Source organism: Mobula birostris, chromosome 11, assembly GCF_030028105.1.
Source record: "Mobula birostris isolate sMobBir1 chromosome 11, sMobBir1.hap1, whole genome shotgun sequence".
NCBI classification, from domain to species: domain Eukaryota; kingdom Metazoa; phylum Chordata; class Chondrichthyes; order Myliobatiformes; family Myliobatidae; genus Mobula; species Mobula birostris.
In genome coordinates this window covers 89,571,476-89,591,578 of record NC_092380.1, presented here as the reverse complement: position 1 = coordinate 89,591,578, position 20,103 = coordinate 89,571,476, and the positions used below count along the sequence as shown (strand labels likewise).

Genomic DNA, 20,103 nt, shown 5'->3' with positions numbered 1-20,103 from the left:
TTGAATAAGAATCAGAATCAAGAATATGTTGTGGAATCTGTTGTTTTTCAGCTGGACGTCCTGCTCACCTAAGGAAGGTAGAGCTTCTTCGATAACCTCTCCTTTCCAGGTGTGGTGATCACCACAGGACCACTGTTTGGCTTGTCATGCAGTAGGTCCCTCATATGGCCGCTCCTGCACTACTGTGCCCAGAGCAATGCCTTTACATGGCGCCCCTGTTCTTACTGAGCTTGCAATGGCACAACTGCGTGTGCAGCCATATATCTGAGTGGGCAGGCCGGGCTCGTCAGCCTTGGTTGGCAGCCAGCCTAGTAGAAGGACAACTCCACAACCCAGGTAGATGGGACTTGTTGACCTCGGCAGGCAGTCTGTTTAGAAAAGGAAAACTCCGATGCTCAAGCTACAGCCTTGCGGTCGCCACAGTCGTCACAGCTCGCTGTGCCATTGTGGAACATCCCCTGGCCTAGAAAGTGGATTTGTTCCGCGCGCACCGATCCTCACTATAAACCTACACAATGCAGGCGGGAAGAAAAGTCGTCCTACAGCAGTGGCATTCCCCCGCCCCCGCCCCGATCTTCGCAAGTGAAGAACCAGCCATCATCATCACCACATTGCAATAAATAACAAAAATACCTACAGCATAAATTACAAGAAATATATATATTAAAATCAAATTAAGGAAGTAGTGCAAAAAAAGAAAAAAGTGAGGTAGTGTACATAGATTCATTGCCCATTCAGAAATCTGATGGTAGAGGGAAAGAAGTTCCTGTTCCTGAACCATTCAGTGTGTGTCTTCACACTGCTGTGCTTCCTCCTTGACAAGAAGGCAAAATCATCAACTATTTAATCTTCTCCATAGCTGCTGCATGACCTAATATTGGTTCTATATGAAACATATTGCTGTAGAGATCTGAGGATTATGTTCCACTAGAGTACTTGCAGGGATAAATTGTACTGTCTCTGATTGAATATCTATCCTTTCAAAATGGCAGGTACTATCAATTTCACTTCAAATAGCTTTGGCGCAAATCTGAAAATCCTTTTGGTGGATTATTACTCCGTTGCAGCAATAATGCTCCAAACTTCTCAAGCAGCTAACGAGCAGCTCCCATCACCAAGCAAAGAATTGGATTAGGTAATCTCACCGTGCAGCGCACAGGTTCTAAAAGCTATTGACTCCATGATAATGCAAAGCCTTCAACCACAATTAATAATGAATTAGTCTTCAGCAAAATTCCTTACACCAATATTTAATAAGCAACATGTTTCACTTCCTCTGCTCATCACAAGAGACTTGCAAACAGCTTGATTTTTCGCTCAAGCTGTCAGGGACAACAGATAATCTAGAAAGACAAATTTCCTTTTAGAATTAATTGAGTAAGAAAGCAAAATACTCTTATTTTCTTATAATATATTAATACTTTGGTAACATGTATAGTTTGTTGGGTCGTAGGAACAATACAATGTGGGAACATCTAAGTGCTTTGAAGGTGGCAGGAGAAAGTGAGAAGGCTATTAATATGGCATAATCAAGACGGGGCTTTAGATATATATATAGAAACACAGGAAGCAAAAGCAAAGAAGTGATGCTAAACCTTTATAAAACAGTGGCAAGGCCATAGCCATGCCATTTCTGGGAACTGTGATTTAGAATGGATAAACAAGCTCAGTATGTTCTCTCATTCACTCTCAAAGGTAACTGGTTATTTGATCTACTAAATAAGGGCACTTATACAAGTACATGCATTTCTCTAACCAGCATTTTTCAACAGTGTGCCTACTAGCACACAAACAGGCAATTCTCCCTCAAGGCAGACAGTGTCTCTAACATCCTCATCACTGAAGTATTTTCAGCAATTTTCAACAAGTAGTTACAACATGCTACAATTTTAAAAGGAAACCTGTCCAGACCAACATCAGCCATATACTTTGTAAGCCCCAAGAATGCAAGTAGAGGTGATATGCTGCAATGGTATCAGGAGTAATGTCTTGTTGAACGGGCAGGCCAGGGAATCTGGAGTCGGTCTCTTTACATCAAAGATAGTTTTTAAAAGATAAAAGATCAGCTGCTCATGGACTGTTTGTCCCACTACCATCAGGGAGGAGGCAATGTAGCACCAGACTCAAAAACAGTTACTTTCCCCAAGCAGCAAGGCTGATCAATACCTCCACCCATTAATCCAGCCCTCCACACCCCCACAACCACTACTATATCATTTCCCTATCAGTCACCTTATATACAGACACTCTTGTGCTTAGCATCACTTTATGGGCATACAACCAATCAATGAATATAAGCTATTTTACTTATTTGCATATATTTGTGGGTTTTTTGTATTATTATTGTGTTCTTCAACTTTTTGTGTTTTTTTTGTGCTGTATTGGATCCAGAGTAACAGTTTTCCACACTCCTTCACACTTGTATCCTGGAAATGACATTACAGAATTGTGAAATGTGAACCTGAATGCTATATAAATACAAAATCTGTATTGCTGTTTTAACCTTATTGCTGGACCATATAATGATGAAACATCGGTCATATCAGAGCTACAATGTATTGGTTCATTGGTAAATTCCCGTGTTTCAAACACACAAAGAGAAACAGAACACTGAAAATTCTTTAGAACATAGAAGATGGAGAGTAGGTTTGATAAAGGCATTCAAAATTATACGGGGCTTTCCCCACTGAAGTTGGGTGGGACTACAACCAGAGGTCATGGGTTAAGGGTGAAAGGTGAGAAATTTAAGAGGAACATGAGGGGAAACCTCTTCACTCAGAGGGCCATGAGGATACAGAACGAGCTGGCAGCACAATCGGTGCCAGCGAGCTTGATTTCAAAGTTTAAGCAAAGTTTGGATGGATGGTAGGGGCATGGAGGGCTATGGTCCCGGTGCAGGTCAATGGGCGTAGGCAGTTTAAATGGTTTCAGGCATGGACTAAATGGGCCGAAGGGCTTGCCTCTGTGCTGTACTTTTCTATGTTTATGCCTTCTATTGATAAATAGGGAAGGGAGGGGTCAGCAAAAAAACAAATTACCCCTATAGTCAATGTATCCATACTCAAAAACAGAGCTTCCTTGGTCTTAGCAAGATCCATGTGTGAACAATAAATAATGTGTTTAAATACAAGGAAAATTACAACAGTTAAAAAACAACCATTTTTGGTGTTCTGGATTTACACATAGGCCAGTCTGGATAAGATTGTCAAATTTCCTTCCCTGAGGACACGAGTGGAGCAGATGTTTTTTCATGATAGTCCAGTACTTTTCGGCAACCTAACAGATTCCCAGTTTATTTATGATTTCCAGAGTTGCTTAATCATGTGCATTTAAGATCCCCAAGCATAATATTGAGATTCAAACTTGAATCTTCAAATCAACACTTTAGACCCTAGTTCAGCAACTTTGGAGTATTCCCAAAAAAATGGTGGTGAACGACAAACACAATCATAGTTAAACCAGAGTCTATGGAGCAATCACTTGAAACGTAGAACATTACAGCACAATAAGGATACTTTAGCCCACAATAGTGTGCCGAACTATTAAACTACTCTTAAATCAATCTCAAGCACAAGGAAATCTGCAGATGCTGGAATTTCAAGAAACACACATAAAAATTGCTGGTGACCGCAGCAGGCCAGGCAGCGTCTATAGGAAGAGGTACCGTCGACGTTTCGGCCCGAGACCCTTTGTCAGGACTAACTGAAAGAAGAGGTAGTAAGACTGTACCTCTTCCTTTAGATGCTGCCTGGCCTGCATTCACCAGCAATTTTTAGGTGTGTTGCTTAAATCAATCTAACTAGTCCCTCCTGCATTACCTTCTATTTTTCTATCATCAATGTACCTCTTTGAGAGTTTCTTACATGTCCCGAATATATTGCCTGTACCAAACCCTTGGCAAGGCATTGCATGCCCCCACCACTCTCTGTGTAAAGAAATTACACCTGACATCCCCCCTATACTTTCTCCCAATCATCTTAAATTATGCTCCCTTGCATTAGCGTTTTTTGCCCTGGGACCAACTCTCTGGCTGTCCACACAATCTATGCCTCATTATCTTGTACCCTTGGTAAAATGATTCAAAAGCTGAAAGCAAAGAAAGCAGCTGCAAAGATCAATACATAATATACTTGGAGGAGATTCACAGAAAGATGAGCTGTGCTGCTCATTAAACAATGAAAGCAGCTTTTCCGGACAATCAGTAGCAATCAGCCATTGCTCAGGAAAGAGGGGGAAAACTGAAGGCAAGAGACAACAGCAGGGCCACAATAAGCATCACGGGTTCACCAGCTTCTACAAGAGCAGTTTGCTTCTCTAGACCTGTGCTTGTTCTCCATCAAATTAGATATGAAATAACAATCACGTCAATTTAAAAATGAAAATGTCTAAAGGTTAAGACAATGTGCTTTGTTTTTAGGGAATCTCATCCAGTTGGATTATCTCGACTGTGCATTCTCAAAAGCATTCACTGCTTCCACCTATCTCGGCCATTAGCATTCTGTGGAAGATGGGGATTTTCATTGATACATTCTCATGCATGTTTTATGAAACCTTTATTGATGTTGTTTTTGAGGAACTTCGGGGAGAAACATATTGTTACTTGACATGACTGCTAGTGTTGGTAGCAAAGCGGGTCATGTATTAAAAATTATTAAGACCTTTAGCTGCAAGGAGAAAGAATTCATACCTTGCTCTATGTATTTCCCATAGCAGCAGTGTTATAGTTAACTGCTGTTCACCAAAAAGCAAAGTATTTTCTCTACTAGATGTTTATGGAAAACAAGGAGCAGACAAGATGCATGACATTGTATGCACGTGCATGACTGTGATCAGATTTTAATCTTTTTCAGTTACGTTAATTTAATTATCCCTCCTTCAGCTGTTCTTCCTCTCACTGTATTCATGCACTGTTACAGCGCCAGTGACCCCAGAATTTGTACATTCTCCCTGTGACTGCGTGCGTTTCGTCTGGATACTCCGGTTTTCTTCCACACCGCAAAGGTGTATGGGTTTGTCGGTTAATTAGTCACATGGACGGCGTGGTCTTGTTGAGCCGCAAGGACCTGTTACCGTTCTGTATCTCTAAATAAATAATATAAATATCCATTTCTGCTACATTTGAGTCCTGTTATAATCATAGACTTGTACAGCACAGAAACAGGCCGTTCAGACAACCGTTTATATCAATCCCACTTGCTTCAATTTGTTCCATCTCTCTCTCTGCCTTGTCCAGATGCCTCTCAAGTATTACTACTGTTCCTATGTCCTCTGGCAGCTCATTCCAAATACCAACCAGTCTTCGTGTGAAAAAATTACCCTTTAAACCTCCTCTCTCTCACCTTAAACCTATGCTTCTTACTTTAGCCGTCGCTACCTTAGCGAACAATACTAGCTCTCTGTATATGTCACCTCTTCACCCAGTAAAAAGCAACTCAGCCCAGCCAATCTCCCCTTATAACTCAAGCCCTCCAATCTAGACAACATCCCTGCACTTGCTCTAACTTACTAACATTCTTCTAATAGTGTGGTGACCAGAATGACACACAACGCTCCTAAGTACAGGCCAACCTCAACACTTTGTACAACTGGAACATGACATGCCAACTCGTATGCTCAATGCCTTTACTGATGAAGGAAAGCTTCCATGCTTCCCACACCACCCTATCCACTTGCCCATATTTTCAGGGATCTACTGTAGCCCCAACGACACTCTCCACAGTCCTGCATTTCACTGTCTGTGCCTTGATCTGGTTTAACTCTCCAAAATGCATCACTTCATACTTGTCCACATCAAATTCCATCTGCCATTTCCTGACTCATATTTCCAGGTGATCTAGAACCTGTTGGAATTTCAGACAAACTCAGAAAACCCTTGCTTACTGTCCACCATGTCACTCACTGTGCCACCTATAATCTCATCCAACTCATTAGCATATGCCAATCAACAGGGGACACAACAACAATCCCTGGGGCACAGACTGGTCACAGGCCTCCAATCTGAGAAACAACCCTCCAACTACCACCAAACCAATTTTGTATCCAATTGGCCAGCTCAGCCTGGATCCCTTGTGTTGCAGTTTTCCAGACCACTCTATTTCACCATCAGAAACGTCTTCTCTCTTCCCCTTTCTGCTTTTCACAGGGACCACTCTCTCCATGACACGCTGATCTGCTTACCGCTCCCCATCCACACCTCACCATCCTGGCAATTTCCTCTGCAAACATATGTAGGGTTCTCAGTAATGTTAACTGCTTCTCTCTGTAGTGTTATAATGAAATAGCTTCTTTGTAGTGTTATAATATAATGGCTTCTCTATAGTGTTATATGAAATGACTTCTTTGTAATGTTAAATGATGAGGTAATGTTTCTCCGTAGCTGCGATGTTTTGGTTAAAAGTTACAGGTAACAGGGAACTAACCAATGATAACCTGTTATGCTATCTTGTATAGTGGGACCAAGAGAGAGAGCTTGTGGTCTTTTCTGTGAGGCAAGTGAAAAGAAAGAGCGAATGCGGGAGCGGCTGGTGGTTCCCGGACGGCGGATACCGGAATTCGACAGTTCAGATGTTCGGAGGTCGATTGTGGATTGATCGGGAAGACGTGAGCTCCAACGAATTATATTTTGTGCACTAGACTGATAAACTTACTGATAAATAATGCGCCTTTGCATTATTTGCTTCTACTAACCAGACCACCTAAAAGAGTTGTAAAGTGTAATCACTTAATCGTACATTGTGTACTGTCTGATATTTTACGTTGTGGGTTTCTAGCGGGGTGCATTACACAGCATCCACGCAAACGTAGACACTGTTTGGCGGGCCAACAGCAGTTTCCCCTAGACGAACGTGAGTTGATAGAGCTGAGTGCTACACATAGAAGGAGCCTCACTTATTTCTACATCTCCTCCCTCCCCACCATCCAGGGACATCAACACCCCTTACAGGTGAAGCAGATTCACGTGCCCTTGTTTATTGCATTCGGTATTCTTAATATGGACTCCTTTACATTGCTAAAACCAAGCACAGACTGAGGTGACCAGCACCCTGTCCACAACAGACACCTTGAGAATCCAGTCGCATGTTATTTCAACTCCTACTCACTCCCCATTCCCTCACCAAGCTGTCTTCCATCTTCTCCATTACAACGGTGAGGCCAAATGCAAACTAGGGGAACTGCATCTCTTATTCCACTTAGGTAGTCCACAACGCAAAGGTATGAACATTAAACTTCCCATTTTCAGGTAACCAATGCTTCCTTTCTTCCTTTACCACTCATACTCATCCACCTAGGTTCACTTTCCTTGTGTTCATCTTTTCCATCTCTACCCCACAGCCATTATCTAGACTTGTTCCTCTCTCTCACGTCGTTCCATCTGTCTATCACCCATACATGCATCTTCCTTGGGCTTACTTTTCTAACCGCTTTGCCATCTGGTTCCATCTGCCCATCGCCCTCCCTTTATCTGAGTCCACTCATCACCTTTCAGCTTCTGTCTCTACATAAGAACATAAGAAATAGGAGCAGGAGTAGGCATTCTGGCCCATCGAGTCTGCTCTGCCATTCAAAAAAATTATGGCTGATCTGGCCATGGACTCATCTCCTACCTGCCTAAATTCTAACTACCCTTAATTCCCCTACTATGCAGAAATCTATGCAACCTTATCTCAAATATATTTACTGTGGGAGCTTCCATTGGTTCATTGGGCAGAGAATTCCACAGATTCACCACTCTCTGGGAAAAGTAGTTGCTCCTCAGCTCCATCCTAAATCTACTCCCCCGAATACTGAGGCTATTCCCTCTAGTTCTGGTCTCATTTACTAGTGGAAACAACTTTCGTGCCTCTATCTTATCTATCCCTTTCATAACATTATATGTTTCAATATGATCTCCTCTCAATCTTCTGAACTCTAGTGAGTACAGTCCCAGGTGACTCAATCTCTCCTCATAGTCTAACCCCTTCATCTCTGGAATCAACCTGGTGAACCTCCTCTGCACCACCTCCAAAGCCCAGAATATCCTTCTGCAAGTAAGGAGACCACACAGTACTCCTGGTGTGGCCTCACTAATTGCATCATAACCTCCCTGCTCTTAAATTGAATCCCTCTAGCAATGAAGGCCAACATTCCAATTTTCCTTCTTTACCTTTTAAGTAATAATTGGCTCTTTCATTTTTCCTTCCAAAGTGGATGGCCTCATATTTACCAACATTGTACTCCATCTGGGCTCCAAAGGTGGTCATAGCTGAAGGGTGGTAGTGGGGACGAGCTCCCACTGCTAAAAAAATGCTTTTTATGGCGTGTCTCAAACAGCCTCTGACAACCAAGTCCAACTCCTGGTCTTCACGCATGGCAAAGTTGTTATGCACTGTGGAGCTGTTCTCACTGACAGGAGAAGGGGCAAAGGCGGGCCACTGGCGCCTTAAACCAGTTGCTCCGGGCAGATGGGGCTCGTTAACCACAGATGGTAGCTCATCTAGGAGAGGGAAAACTACAATTTCAAACCTCTGCTGCCTTGCGGCTATACCCCCTCACGGGAAAGGCTTTGGGAGTAAACCCGAGGAAAACGCCAGAGTCGGAGTCCCGAAGGCGGCTGACTGCTGTTCCCAGCACCGGCACGGCAACTCCTGTGATGCTGCTCGCACCAAACTGTATCGACTTCCGTCGTTCCTTTGGGCCTGTCATCAGCATGGAGAGGGGGGTCCCACTGCATGGGCAACAGACGGATCTCCATATCAACTCTGCCCTGGCTTGCGCCCTGGAGAGGCCACTCCCAGTGACTACCAGAGGCACAGTAACCATGGTTGACCACAGCCAATGGAGGCCACATACAGACACACACACACACTCCATCTGCCAGAACCTTGCCCACTCACTTAACCCATCTTCCCCACTCCACTCCTCCCACCTGGCTCCCTTCCCTCACCTTCCTTAATTCCACCTTTCATCTATTAAACTGATGATCCTGCACTCTTGGTCCTGACGCAGGGTGTCAGTCCTAGATGTCAAACATCCCCTGTATCTCTGAAAACCTTTTTATTGATAACTTGATTATAATCAGTGACAACCTTCACAGGGCTCTTGCGTGAAGAGGTTTCTTCTCAACTCTGCCTTGGTTGGCTGGCCCTGCATTTGAGAGTGTGACCTGTGTTGCAGGTGACAAATGAAATGTCAACACTTCATCTACCCTAGCAAGGCACATAAGATTTCTGTACGTCAATGAGATCACCTCTCCTTCTAAACACAAGACTGTTTGCAACCAGTCGTAGTTAATCAATGCAAAAAGTGTCACTGCTGGACTCAACCTGATACGGAGACGCCGGTAGAGTTTCAGCTTAGGTTGTGAAGAAACAGGCAAGTGTGATGGCAATAAGTTCACACCAGTTAAGTTCAGAATTTTATGGAAGCAATCACCAGAAAATGCCACAATACTCGCCCACTTACGGCAATCCTGCTCATCGGAATCATCTCCACAATCGTTGTCACCGTCACAGACCCAGGAACGCCGGATGCACTTGCCGTTGTCACAATGGAACTCCAAAGGGGAACAGGTTGGCAACACTAAAACAAGAAAAGAAACACTGCTCACCAGGTGCCTTAACAGCATTGCTACATGAGTAGTGAGGCCGGACATGTTGCCTATGCAGAACACTTCGCTATAAACAGCATCTTTAGCAAAATTATAGGGAAACTTAATGCGATTTATGCAACTGAGTCTCTCAATAAATGATACATTCCCAAAGAGCAATGGGAATGTTAAGTAGTTATGCTGGCAGCTATTACATCTTCTTTCTGGAAAGACAGAAGAAAATGAAAACTATTTTTAACTTTGAAGAGTTTTGCACAGAGACTGGAAATTTCACCTGTGTTGTCACAAATGGCATTCTGTACACAATACTACGGGTTCAGTTGCCATTTTGGGGCACAAACAAACTGTGCATAATTCATGTTTATTTTTGTACATTAAGTTCTACATGTTAGCTAAAAACTGTTCAGAGAAACACGCTTGCAAATTAACAGCAGTATGTGGAGGATGGGGTCTTCTTATCACAAGAGGATCTTGATTTTAAACATTGAAAATAACTTTAAAAGAAACTACATAACCCATTTACAAGCTTGTTGTAGATCAGTCAGCTTCTTAGTAAATAGTTTAAATATTTATAATCTTTAAAAACACATCTTCTTTTACCTTCAATAATTAAAAATTGAATATATTTACTAATTTATTTAAATAACTGCACATTAAGACCCTAGTTAAACAACTTGTTAAAGCATCATAAATTTTCATCAACCATAGTGGCTGTTTTTATTTGTTCTCATATCGTTGTTTAACTTGACTAAAGTTGGGTCTTTCCAGCACCTCAAATAAAATTACTTATACATAATGCTGTGGAAACTTCTTGCTTTCAGTTAAACAGCTAATACAATGAAGACTTGATATGTGCACAGGAAGTAACTGAGGTTAATGAATACCTCATTGAGTTAATTCAAATGTTTCACTCAGGGAATTGGGATGCATGATGAAGGAATCCAGGTTTAAATGGAAAGCCACACAATTTCCCTAGTAACTGGAGCACTGAGCCTAAAGGGACATTACTCCGCTTCAGTCGGTTCAATCAATCATGAATAGCCCATGGCAGATAAAGACCACATTTTAAAAAAACAGTTTAGTCTGAACTTTGAGAGATCATAAAACCCATTTGGGCCTCATGGCAATTAACATCAACATGATTTTATTGGCTTGATGGTTTTGTGACTTCCTCACAGTGACCTTTCTTTACTGATTACATTGGTAACAGAGAGTAAAACAACCTTTTATCACAAGTGATATTCACCTAGACTTTACCCTGAAGCTCTTGTTGAATTAATAGGTGGTAACATTTCTAGCTCATGTACTGAAAGTATCTTTTCCATTTGAACTCATAGTTGTAAGGGATTTCAATTTATCTTGCACACCTAATTAAATATGCAAAATTAACAAGTTACATAGATAACATAAGGAATCTCGTATTATCACAGTTTCCTCATTCTCCACTAAGGAATTGCTCATGGCAAACAGGATGCAGATGTGCTCTCAACAGTGATCAGAGCACAAGTGTTTCAATAAGTTTCGTCATATGACTGGAAGCAGATTTAATCACATCAGCTTAACAAGATGACATGCCTCACTGAGCTTGGAGCTCCGGTTAGCTGGTCAGAAGTTATATTTTGAAGGGATAATGTGGTAAGGATATTCGTGCTTCATCTTGATCTCAGTAACAGAGGTCTGGGAACTCTCACCGGACCAGATTTTACTTAGTCTGACCAAACACCCCCTTTCCCAAACCCCTTCAAAAGTGCTCTCCAACAGCGAGCACTGATGCACTGATACCAGCAGCTAGTGAGATACTAATAATAGATACAGCATGCAAACCTCTCTGAGTTGCTTAAGCATATCTTTTAACTGTTGTTGGGCATCTGTCATTATAATTTTTATAATTTCAAAGCAACATTATATTTCACAATACACAGCTTGCCTCATATGCACACATCCATGTAGAAACTATGTTACTTGTAAATAGTAAATATTCCATAGCATACTTTTCTACCAGAATCAGGTTTATTATTATCACTGAAATGTGTACTTGTGAACTTAACAGCAGCAATTCAACGCAATACATAATATAGCAGAAAAAAATGAAATAAGTAAATCAAAAACAGTATATGGATATTGAATAGATTAAAAATCATGCAAAAACAGAAATAATATATACTGTATTAAGAAAGTGAGGTAGTGTTCATGGGTGCAATGTCCATTTAGGAATCGGATGGCAGAAGGGAAGAAGCTGTTCCTGATTCACTGAGTGTGCGTGCCTTCAGGCTTCTGTACCTCCCACCTGATGGGAACAGTGAGAAAAGGGCATGCTCTGGGTGCTGGAGGTACTTAATAATGGACAATGCCTTTCTGAGACACCACTCGTTGAAGACTTAGAGGCTAGTACACAAGATGAAGCTAAATTTATGACACTCTGCAGCTTCTTTAGGTCCTGTGCAGTAGCCCCTCCCCCATACCAGACAGTGATGCAGTCTGTCAGAATGCTCTCCAAGGTATATCTATAATAGTCTTTGAGTGTTTTTGTTGACATAATAAATCTCTTCAAACTCCTAATAAAGTATAGTTGCTGTCTTGCCTTCTTTATAGCTGCATCGATATGTTGGGGCCAGATTAGGTCCTCAGAGATCATGACACCCAGGAACTTGAAACTGTACACTCTCTCCACTTCTGATCCCTCTGTGAGGATTGGTATGTGTACTTTTGCCTTACCCTTCCTGAAATCCATAATCAGCTCTTTTGTCTTACTGATGTTGAGTGCAAGGTTGTTGCTGTGACACCACTCCACTAGTTGGTATATCTCAGTCCTGTACACCCTCTCACCTCCATCTGAGATTCTACCACCAGTGGGTGTATTGTCAGCAAATTTATAAATATTTGAGCTATGCCTAGCCACAGAGTTATGGGTATAGAGAGATTAGAGCAGTGGGCTAAGCACACACCATTGAGGTGTACCAGTGTTGATAGTCAGCGAAAAGGAGATATCATCACCAATCCACACAGACTGTGGTCTTCCAGTTAGGAAGTCAAGGATCCAATTGCAGAGGGAAGTACAGAGGCCCAGGTTCTGTAACTTCTCAATGAGGATTGTGGGAATGATGGTGTTAAATGCTGAGCTATAGTTGATGGACAGCATCCTGACATAGGGTGATTTTATTGTCCAGGTGGTCTAAGGCCATTTGAAGAGATGTTAAGATTGTGTCTGCCGTTGACCTATTGTTGCGATAGGCAAATTGCAGTGGATCCAGGTCCTTGCTGAGGCAGGAGTTCAGTCTTGTCATGACCAACCTCTCAAAGCATTTCATCAGTGTAGATGTGAGTGCTACTGGGCAATAGTCATTAAGGTAGCTCACATTATTCTCCTTAGGCACTGGTATAATTGTTGCCTTTTTGAAGCAAGTGGGAACTTCCACCCATAGCAGTGAGAGGTTGAAAATGCCCTTGAATATTTCCACCAGTTAGTTGGCACAAATTTTCAGAGCCTTACCAGGTACTCCATCGGGGCTTCCGCCTTGTGAGGGTTCACCCCCTTGAGAGACAGCCTAACATTGGTCTCCGAGACAGAGATCACAGGGTCACCAGGTGCAGCAAGAATCTTCACAGCTGTAGTTGTATTCTCCCTTTCAAAGCGGGCATAGAAGGCATTGAGTTCATCTGGTAATGAAGCATCGCTCCATTCATGCTATTGGGTTTCATTTTGTAGGAAGTAATGTCTTGCAAACACTGCCAAGAGTTGTCATGCATCCAATCTCACCTCCAAACTCGTTCAAAATTGTTTCTTTGCCCTTGAAATAGCCCTCCGCAAATCATACCTGGTTTTCTGGTACAGACCTGGGTCACCAGACTTGAATGCCACGGATCTAGCCTTCAGCAGACGATGTACCTCCTGATTCATCCACGGCTTTTCGTTACCCGCATATAAATTAACAACTGTGACTGAAAATGTACACAAAATGTGCACAACACAGTATCAGCAACATCTCTATGATTTTTATTGATTAACAGTGCTATACTAAATGCCTTCTATTCAAATACTTATATTTTTTAATTGTTGGTTCAATAAGAACAAATAATAAGCAAAAAGACCAACATTAGGTCATTTTACACTTTCAGTTTGCTCAACCATTCAATGTGATTCTAACAAATGTCCCTACTTCAGTTCATTCTTTCCACATTAGTCAAATAACATTTGATTCCTTTTGCATCCAAACTTTGTTTGACCTTTATCTTAAATACACTTAATAGCGCAGAATCTGCATCCAATTGAGTAGGAAATTCCAAAGATCCACAACCGAAAGAATTTATACTCATCCCCACTCTACGAGAGATTGGGATTATCAATTTTGAAGTCACTAACTAATGGAAATTCTTTTGAAGTAATTACACTGTCAAGGAATGCAGAAAGCATTCTTCAAAATTTTAAGAATATACACTTAATTTACTGAATACCTAGATATGGAAAAATAGTCTCAGTCCAGCATTCAGCACAGTACTCAGTCCTTTGAGTAAAGAGACCAAATTTGTGCATGATATTCTTCAAGACAGTAAATAGTTGCAATTGTTATTCATTACAATAACCCTCTAATCCCTATGTGATCAAATTATGGTCAAGTTTCACTGCAATCACCCAATCTCTAATGGGCATTATACCATGAAGTGTAGCCCAGAAATGGAAATAGTCAGGACACAAGACTGCTTAACAAGTTAAGAGACCAGTATTACAGGAAAGACCCTGGTATGGACAAAAAAATGGCTAATTAGCTGAGGCAAAGAGTGGGTATAAAGGGGACCTTTTCTAGTTGGCTGCCTGTGAGTAATGGTGTTCTGCAGGGGTTGGTGCTGGGACCACTCTCTTTGATGCTTTAAGATAATGATTTGGATGAAGGAATTGACGGCTTTGTGGCCAAGTTTTTGGACAATACAAAGATACGTGAAAACACAGATAGTGTTGAGGAAGCAGGGAGTGTGCAGATGGGACTTAGATAGATTGGGAGAATGGGCAAAGCAGCATGTGGAATACAGCATAAGGAAGTGTATGGTCATGCACTTTGGTAGGAATAAAGCCATAGACTATTTTCAAAAAGGGGAGCAAATTCCGAAATCAGAGATGCAAAGGGACTTGGGAGTCCTCATGCAGATTCCCTGAAGGTTAACTAGCAGGTTGAGTTGGTGATAAGGAAGGAAAATGCAAAGAGCATTCTTTTTGAGTGGACTGGAATACAAAAGTGAGGATGTAATTCTGAGGCTTTAAAATGCATTGGTCAGACTGCAGTTGGGAGTGCTGTGAGCACCTTTAGGTCCCTTATCTTAGAAAGTATGTTCTGGAATCCAGAAGAGGTTCACTAGAATGATTCTAGAAATAAAAGGATTAAAATATGAGTTGTGTTTGATGGTTCTGGGCCTGCACTCACTGGGGTTTCGAAGAATGAAGGGTGATCTCATTGAACCTTTTGAACATTGAAAGATCTAGATGGAGAGGATGTTTCCTATAGCCGAATAGTCTAGGACCAGACAGCATCACCTCAGAACAGGAGGATGTCCCTTTAAAACAGCGATGAGGAGGAATTTCATTAGACAGAGGGTGGTGAATCAGTGGAATTCATTCCCACAGACAGCTTTCGAGTCCAAGTCATTGGGTATATTTAAAGAAAAGGTTGATTGGTTGTTGATTAGTATGGGTTATGAGGAGAATGGGATGGATAATATGACAGCCATTATAGAATGACGAAGCAGACTCAATGGGCCAAAAGGCCTAATTCTGCTCCGATGAATTATGGTCGAACGTTGTTGTGGAATTGAATTTCTGACCATTTGTTTTAATTTGGTTTCCTAATATACAGTAGCCAACTTGCCACATGCCAGCAAAGCAACACACACACAAATGCTGGAGGAACTCAGCAGGTCAGGCAGCATGGAAAGGACTAAGCATTCAATGTTTCAAGGTGAGCTCCTTCTTCAGTATGGTTATCATTAACGCTGTCTCATTACGTAATAAGAGACTTAAAGAGTTCGGTTCCTTGGCACACTGATCAATAAAGCCATTTCGAGTGCATTTCACAACTTTGCCCTCTTGAACCTCATTAAAATATTTGCTTTGGCCTATCTATTAATTTGAATAATCTCAAGATTACTATTTCATTATCCTTTAACATCCTGACACTATAAATACACCCCTGCTGTTATTAATGCCTACTTTTATTTCTGGTGGCGCAGTGAGATCAGCGCCGGGCTCGAGAACGGAGGTTCGTGAGTTTGATCCAGTGACAGACCGTCCCCATGCACGCTCTCCATCCGTGCCGGGTAGATGTGGAGCTCGCAACTCGGCCTCGTAAAATAATACCGCGAAGTGTCTGTGCAAGGAGCAGCGCCCCACACAGCCTTTCGGACTGCGCCTTGTAAGGCATGAAAATGCCCGACGCTGGCCCCTCAGGTCTGAGTCGACATCATCATCATTATCATCATTTATTTCTGGGGTCCAACCAAACAAGTTCAAAATCTTCATTTTCTGAACTGAAATCATGTCTTTTTCCCAGCATTATCCCATCCTTCATTATTATGGCACTCACACTTCACTCCTTTTCCTTCTGTTTTCAGGCTCTGTATTTAGTATTCTGTGCATTATTACTTCATTAACTTAAAATATCTGGCACCATAAATGATTAAATTTAGTGTGACAGCGATTCAAACAAAAAAATATCAGTCCAATGGAAAAGGGAAAAAAGCAACAGGAATCTTCAAAGAGGGAGTTCACAACTCTGATTCTGCATGAATACGTCCATATGATATAGCAACTGAAGAAAACCTTTCAGCTGTACCATTCAATAGGATTATGGCAGATCAGAAATTGCTCATTTTCATTTTCCTACCCTTTCCCCTCAACCCTCTTACTGCTTATAAATCTACCCATGTCAGCCTTAAACGTGGTGCACAAGGGATAGATAGCTTTCGTACTAAGGTGTTCATACAATGCTGCTGCACATTCTGACACATCAGTCCATGGCCTCCTCTACTGCCACTACAAAGCCGCTCTTAGGTTGAGATAGCAACGGCTCTTATTCTGTCCGTGTAGTCTCCGATCTTACTGTATGAACGTCGATTTATCTGACTTGCAGTGATTTCTGCCCGCCTCCCCTTCTCCCTTTTTCCATTCCCCATTCTAGCTCCCTTTTAACTCCTTCTCTTTTCCTCTCTTGTGTATCACCTCCCTCGGTGCCCCTTTTCCCAGGTCCACTCTTCTATCAGATTCGTTCTTCTTCAATCCTTTACCTCTTCCACCATCAGCTCACTGCTTCTTACTTCATCCCACCTTCTCCCCCCACCTGATTTGACCTGTCACCTAACACACATTAAAGTTGTTGGTGAACGCAGCAGGCCAGGCAGCATCTATAGGAAGTGGTACTGTCGATGTTTCGGGCCGAGACCCTTCGTCAGGACTAACTGAAAGAAGAGCTAGTGAGAGATTTGAAAGTGGGAGGGGGAGGGGGAGATCCGGAATGATAGCAGAAGACAGGAGGGGGAGGGATGGAGCCAAGAACTGGACAGGTGATTGGCAAAAGGAGTATGAGAGGATCATGGGACAGGAGGCCTAGGGAGAAAGAAAAGGGGTGGGGGGGGAACCCAGAGGATGGGCAAGGGGTATAGTGAGAGGGACAGAGGGAGAAAAAGGAGAGACAGAAAAAGAATGTGTGTATATAAATAAATAACAGATGGGGTATGGGGAGAGGTGAGTCATTAGCGGGAGAAGTCAATGTTCATGCCATCAGGTTGGAAGCTACCCAGATGGAATATAACCTGAGTGTGGCTTCATCTTTACAGTAGAGGAGCCTGTGGATAGACACATCAGAATGGGAAGGGGACGTATTGCTTGAAATTCCAGCATCTGCAGATTTCCTCGTGTTTCACCTATCACCTGCCAGCTTTTTACTCGTTCTGCTCCACCAACTTCTTTATACGGGCTTCATCCCCTTTTCTTTCCAGTCCTAATGAAGGGTCTCAGCCCAAAATGTTGATATCTTATTGCTCTCCATAGATGCTGCCTGACCTGCTTAGCTCTGCCACCATTTTGTGTGTGTTGCTCTGTTTAATCAGAAGGCTGTGAACAATTTTCAAGCAATAGACAGATGAAAGTGCCCCTCCTGTTCAGTAAACTTTGGTAGTTGAATCACACACTGCAGCACTAATTCAAAATAAATTGAGCAACATCACTGAGAGAAGTGAAGAAGATAGATGCATCAGCCACAACCACCATATATGGTGAGATAAATCACACCTTGCTAACCATACCTTCCATACCGGTGAGACTGGTCAAACAACCTCATTAAGTAACTCTAAAGCTAACTATTATCATGCCACCCTAGAAGACAACTAAGGCATTCCCTTCTCATCGTCATCGCCTCAGGTAAAAGACTTCTTACACATCTAACCATCTCAGCATGCAATTGTCTTGGAATATTACATCCCAAATGGAAGCCATTCAACCCATAGAGTCAATAATATTTTTTTTTTGAAAGAAACTAAGTCCCACAACTACACTAGGTCTTTCCACCAACTCTTCCCAAATTCCTCCCCATCATGCAGCAATCCATTTCCCTGTTGAACCCATTCAGGTTTCAGGCGGAGCATCCCAAATCCTGACAAGTTCAAAGTAAATTTATTACAGACATCCCACCTCTCCCGGAAGTTCCGGGAGTCTCCCGCAAATTAATAGTGGCTCCCTGATGCCCGCAAATTATATACAATGTCCCGGAAATTGATTTTTTTTGAGAGCGAGCGCGAGAGAACGCGTGAGAGCGAGCGCAAGAGCAAAAAAGCAAGCACGAGAGAGACTGGCCACGAGAGAGAGCAAGAAAGCAAGCGCGAGAGAATGAGAAAGCAAGCGTGAGAGAGAGCAAGAGCGAGAAAGCAAGCACGAGTGAGAGCAACCACGAGTGAGACAGCGCGCGCGCGATAGAGAGCAAGAGCGAGAGAGTTCCAAAAGAAGTCAGAGTGGCAGACTGTTTCAAAAAAAATATAAAACTTACATCACCCCAGACTACACTAAAGTGTACCCCTGCCTAATAGAGGTCAAAATAATGACAGTGTTGCTCGCTGCACTGTTTGCAACAGTGACTTTTCTATTGCCCATGGTGGGTTAAAATGTAAAAGACATGTTGAGGTGAGTTTAACAGGTGTCATTTGTTCATTAGCGTAGCTAACGTTATTTAAACTAGCTGGCTAGCTGCTAAGCAGCTACTCTATTGCAGACATCCCACCTCTCCCGGAAGTCTCCCACAAATTGATGGTGCTACCTCCCTGAAATGAGTTTTTGCAGGGTAGGATGTCTGTTATTATCAATGTGCATATACTATTTACAACCTTGAGGTTCATGTTCTTGCAGGTGCCCACAGGAAAATAAAGAAATACAACAGAATCCATGAAAAACCAAACATAAAAAGACAGACAAACATCCAATGTGGAAGTGAGGTCAAATCACACAAATAATGCAAAAAATGCAAAAAAAAAAGTAGCACTGAAAATATGAGCAGCAGAGTGCTGAAAGTGAGTCCACAGGTTGTGGAGTCATTTTATAATTGTCAATAAATGCCAATTTTTTATCATTTTCCTTTAGAAAAGTTTGTTAATGAACTTAAACCTATGGTTATTGGCCTGCACTTTAGAATAATCTTTCCTCATCCAGACTCTGAAATCTCTCATCACTACAGAAATCTCCAGATGGTTGAATCTTAAGCCTCTCTGTTTCAGAGGGAATACTTTAAACAACGCTGATGAGTGCTGAAAGTAGGGAACTATTTTTGCCCCTGACCGTGACATTCCTGAACTCAAAGAGCACACACTAATTTTGTAATGTATATGTTTTGTACCAATCATGAAATCCATCTATCAGATGAAATTACTTCCTGTTAGCTATAATGCAAATAGCCTCCTGTCATTCAGACATTTATTTTAAATTTTTATTTGAGAGCTTAATAGCTTATTTCACATAGCCAAGTTGCTTTGGTCTGTCTTCAAGTTCAGCCTGCTAGGAATCCTGCACAATTATCAGATTAACATGATTCAGATTGTATTAACTTCCCAAAAGTAGATCTTTATTTTCAAGAAAAGCTTTATCAAAATCTAAACACAAAGTCTGCAAGTTTGGTAAATAGTTCACAAAGACTGTTGTACAATACAATGACAATTTTCAGAAAAAGTGCTATTTATATCAAGGTTTATTTGTAAATATAATTTCACAGTAGGTGATACTTCACAAAAATACTGCTTCAAAAATGTATAAAACTTTCAGTGCAGATATAGTTATTTCTCTATTTTATGTGTCACATACCCCGTGACAGGTTAAAGAACCAGCAGAAATGGGAAACACTTTGGAGTCCAGTATTGCTATTAACTAATATAATTTATTAGTAACTATGCAATACAGTAATATAAAATCATATATATTAAATGGGTAGCAATGATTATATATATAAGTAAGTGTGGAAATATATGAAAACCAAGCTTCTTCAGGTCTAGGGGTA

At 41.7% G+C, this 20,103-nt stretch overlaps 1 protein-coding gene across 3 annotated transcripts in view; it reads right to left on the bottom strand.

Annotated features, from left to right (window-relative positions):
* The window catches only part of lrp4 (low density lipoprotein receptor-related protein 4), a 452,403-nt gene that overhangs the window by 166,135 nt on the left and 266,165 nt on the right, over positions 1-20,103 (bottom strand). For all 3 annotated transcript variants that reach the window (XM_072272686.1, XM_072272688.1, XM_072272689.1), the window contains exon 3: positions 9,442-9,558. In XM_072272686.1, the coding sequence (XP_072128787.1) occupies positions 9,442-9,558 (117 nt within the window). The remainder of the gene's footprint in view (positions 1-9,441; positions 9,559-20,103) is intronic.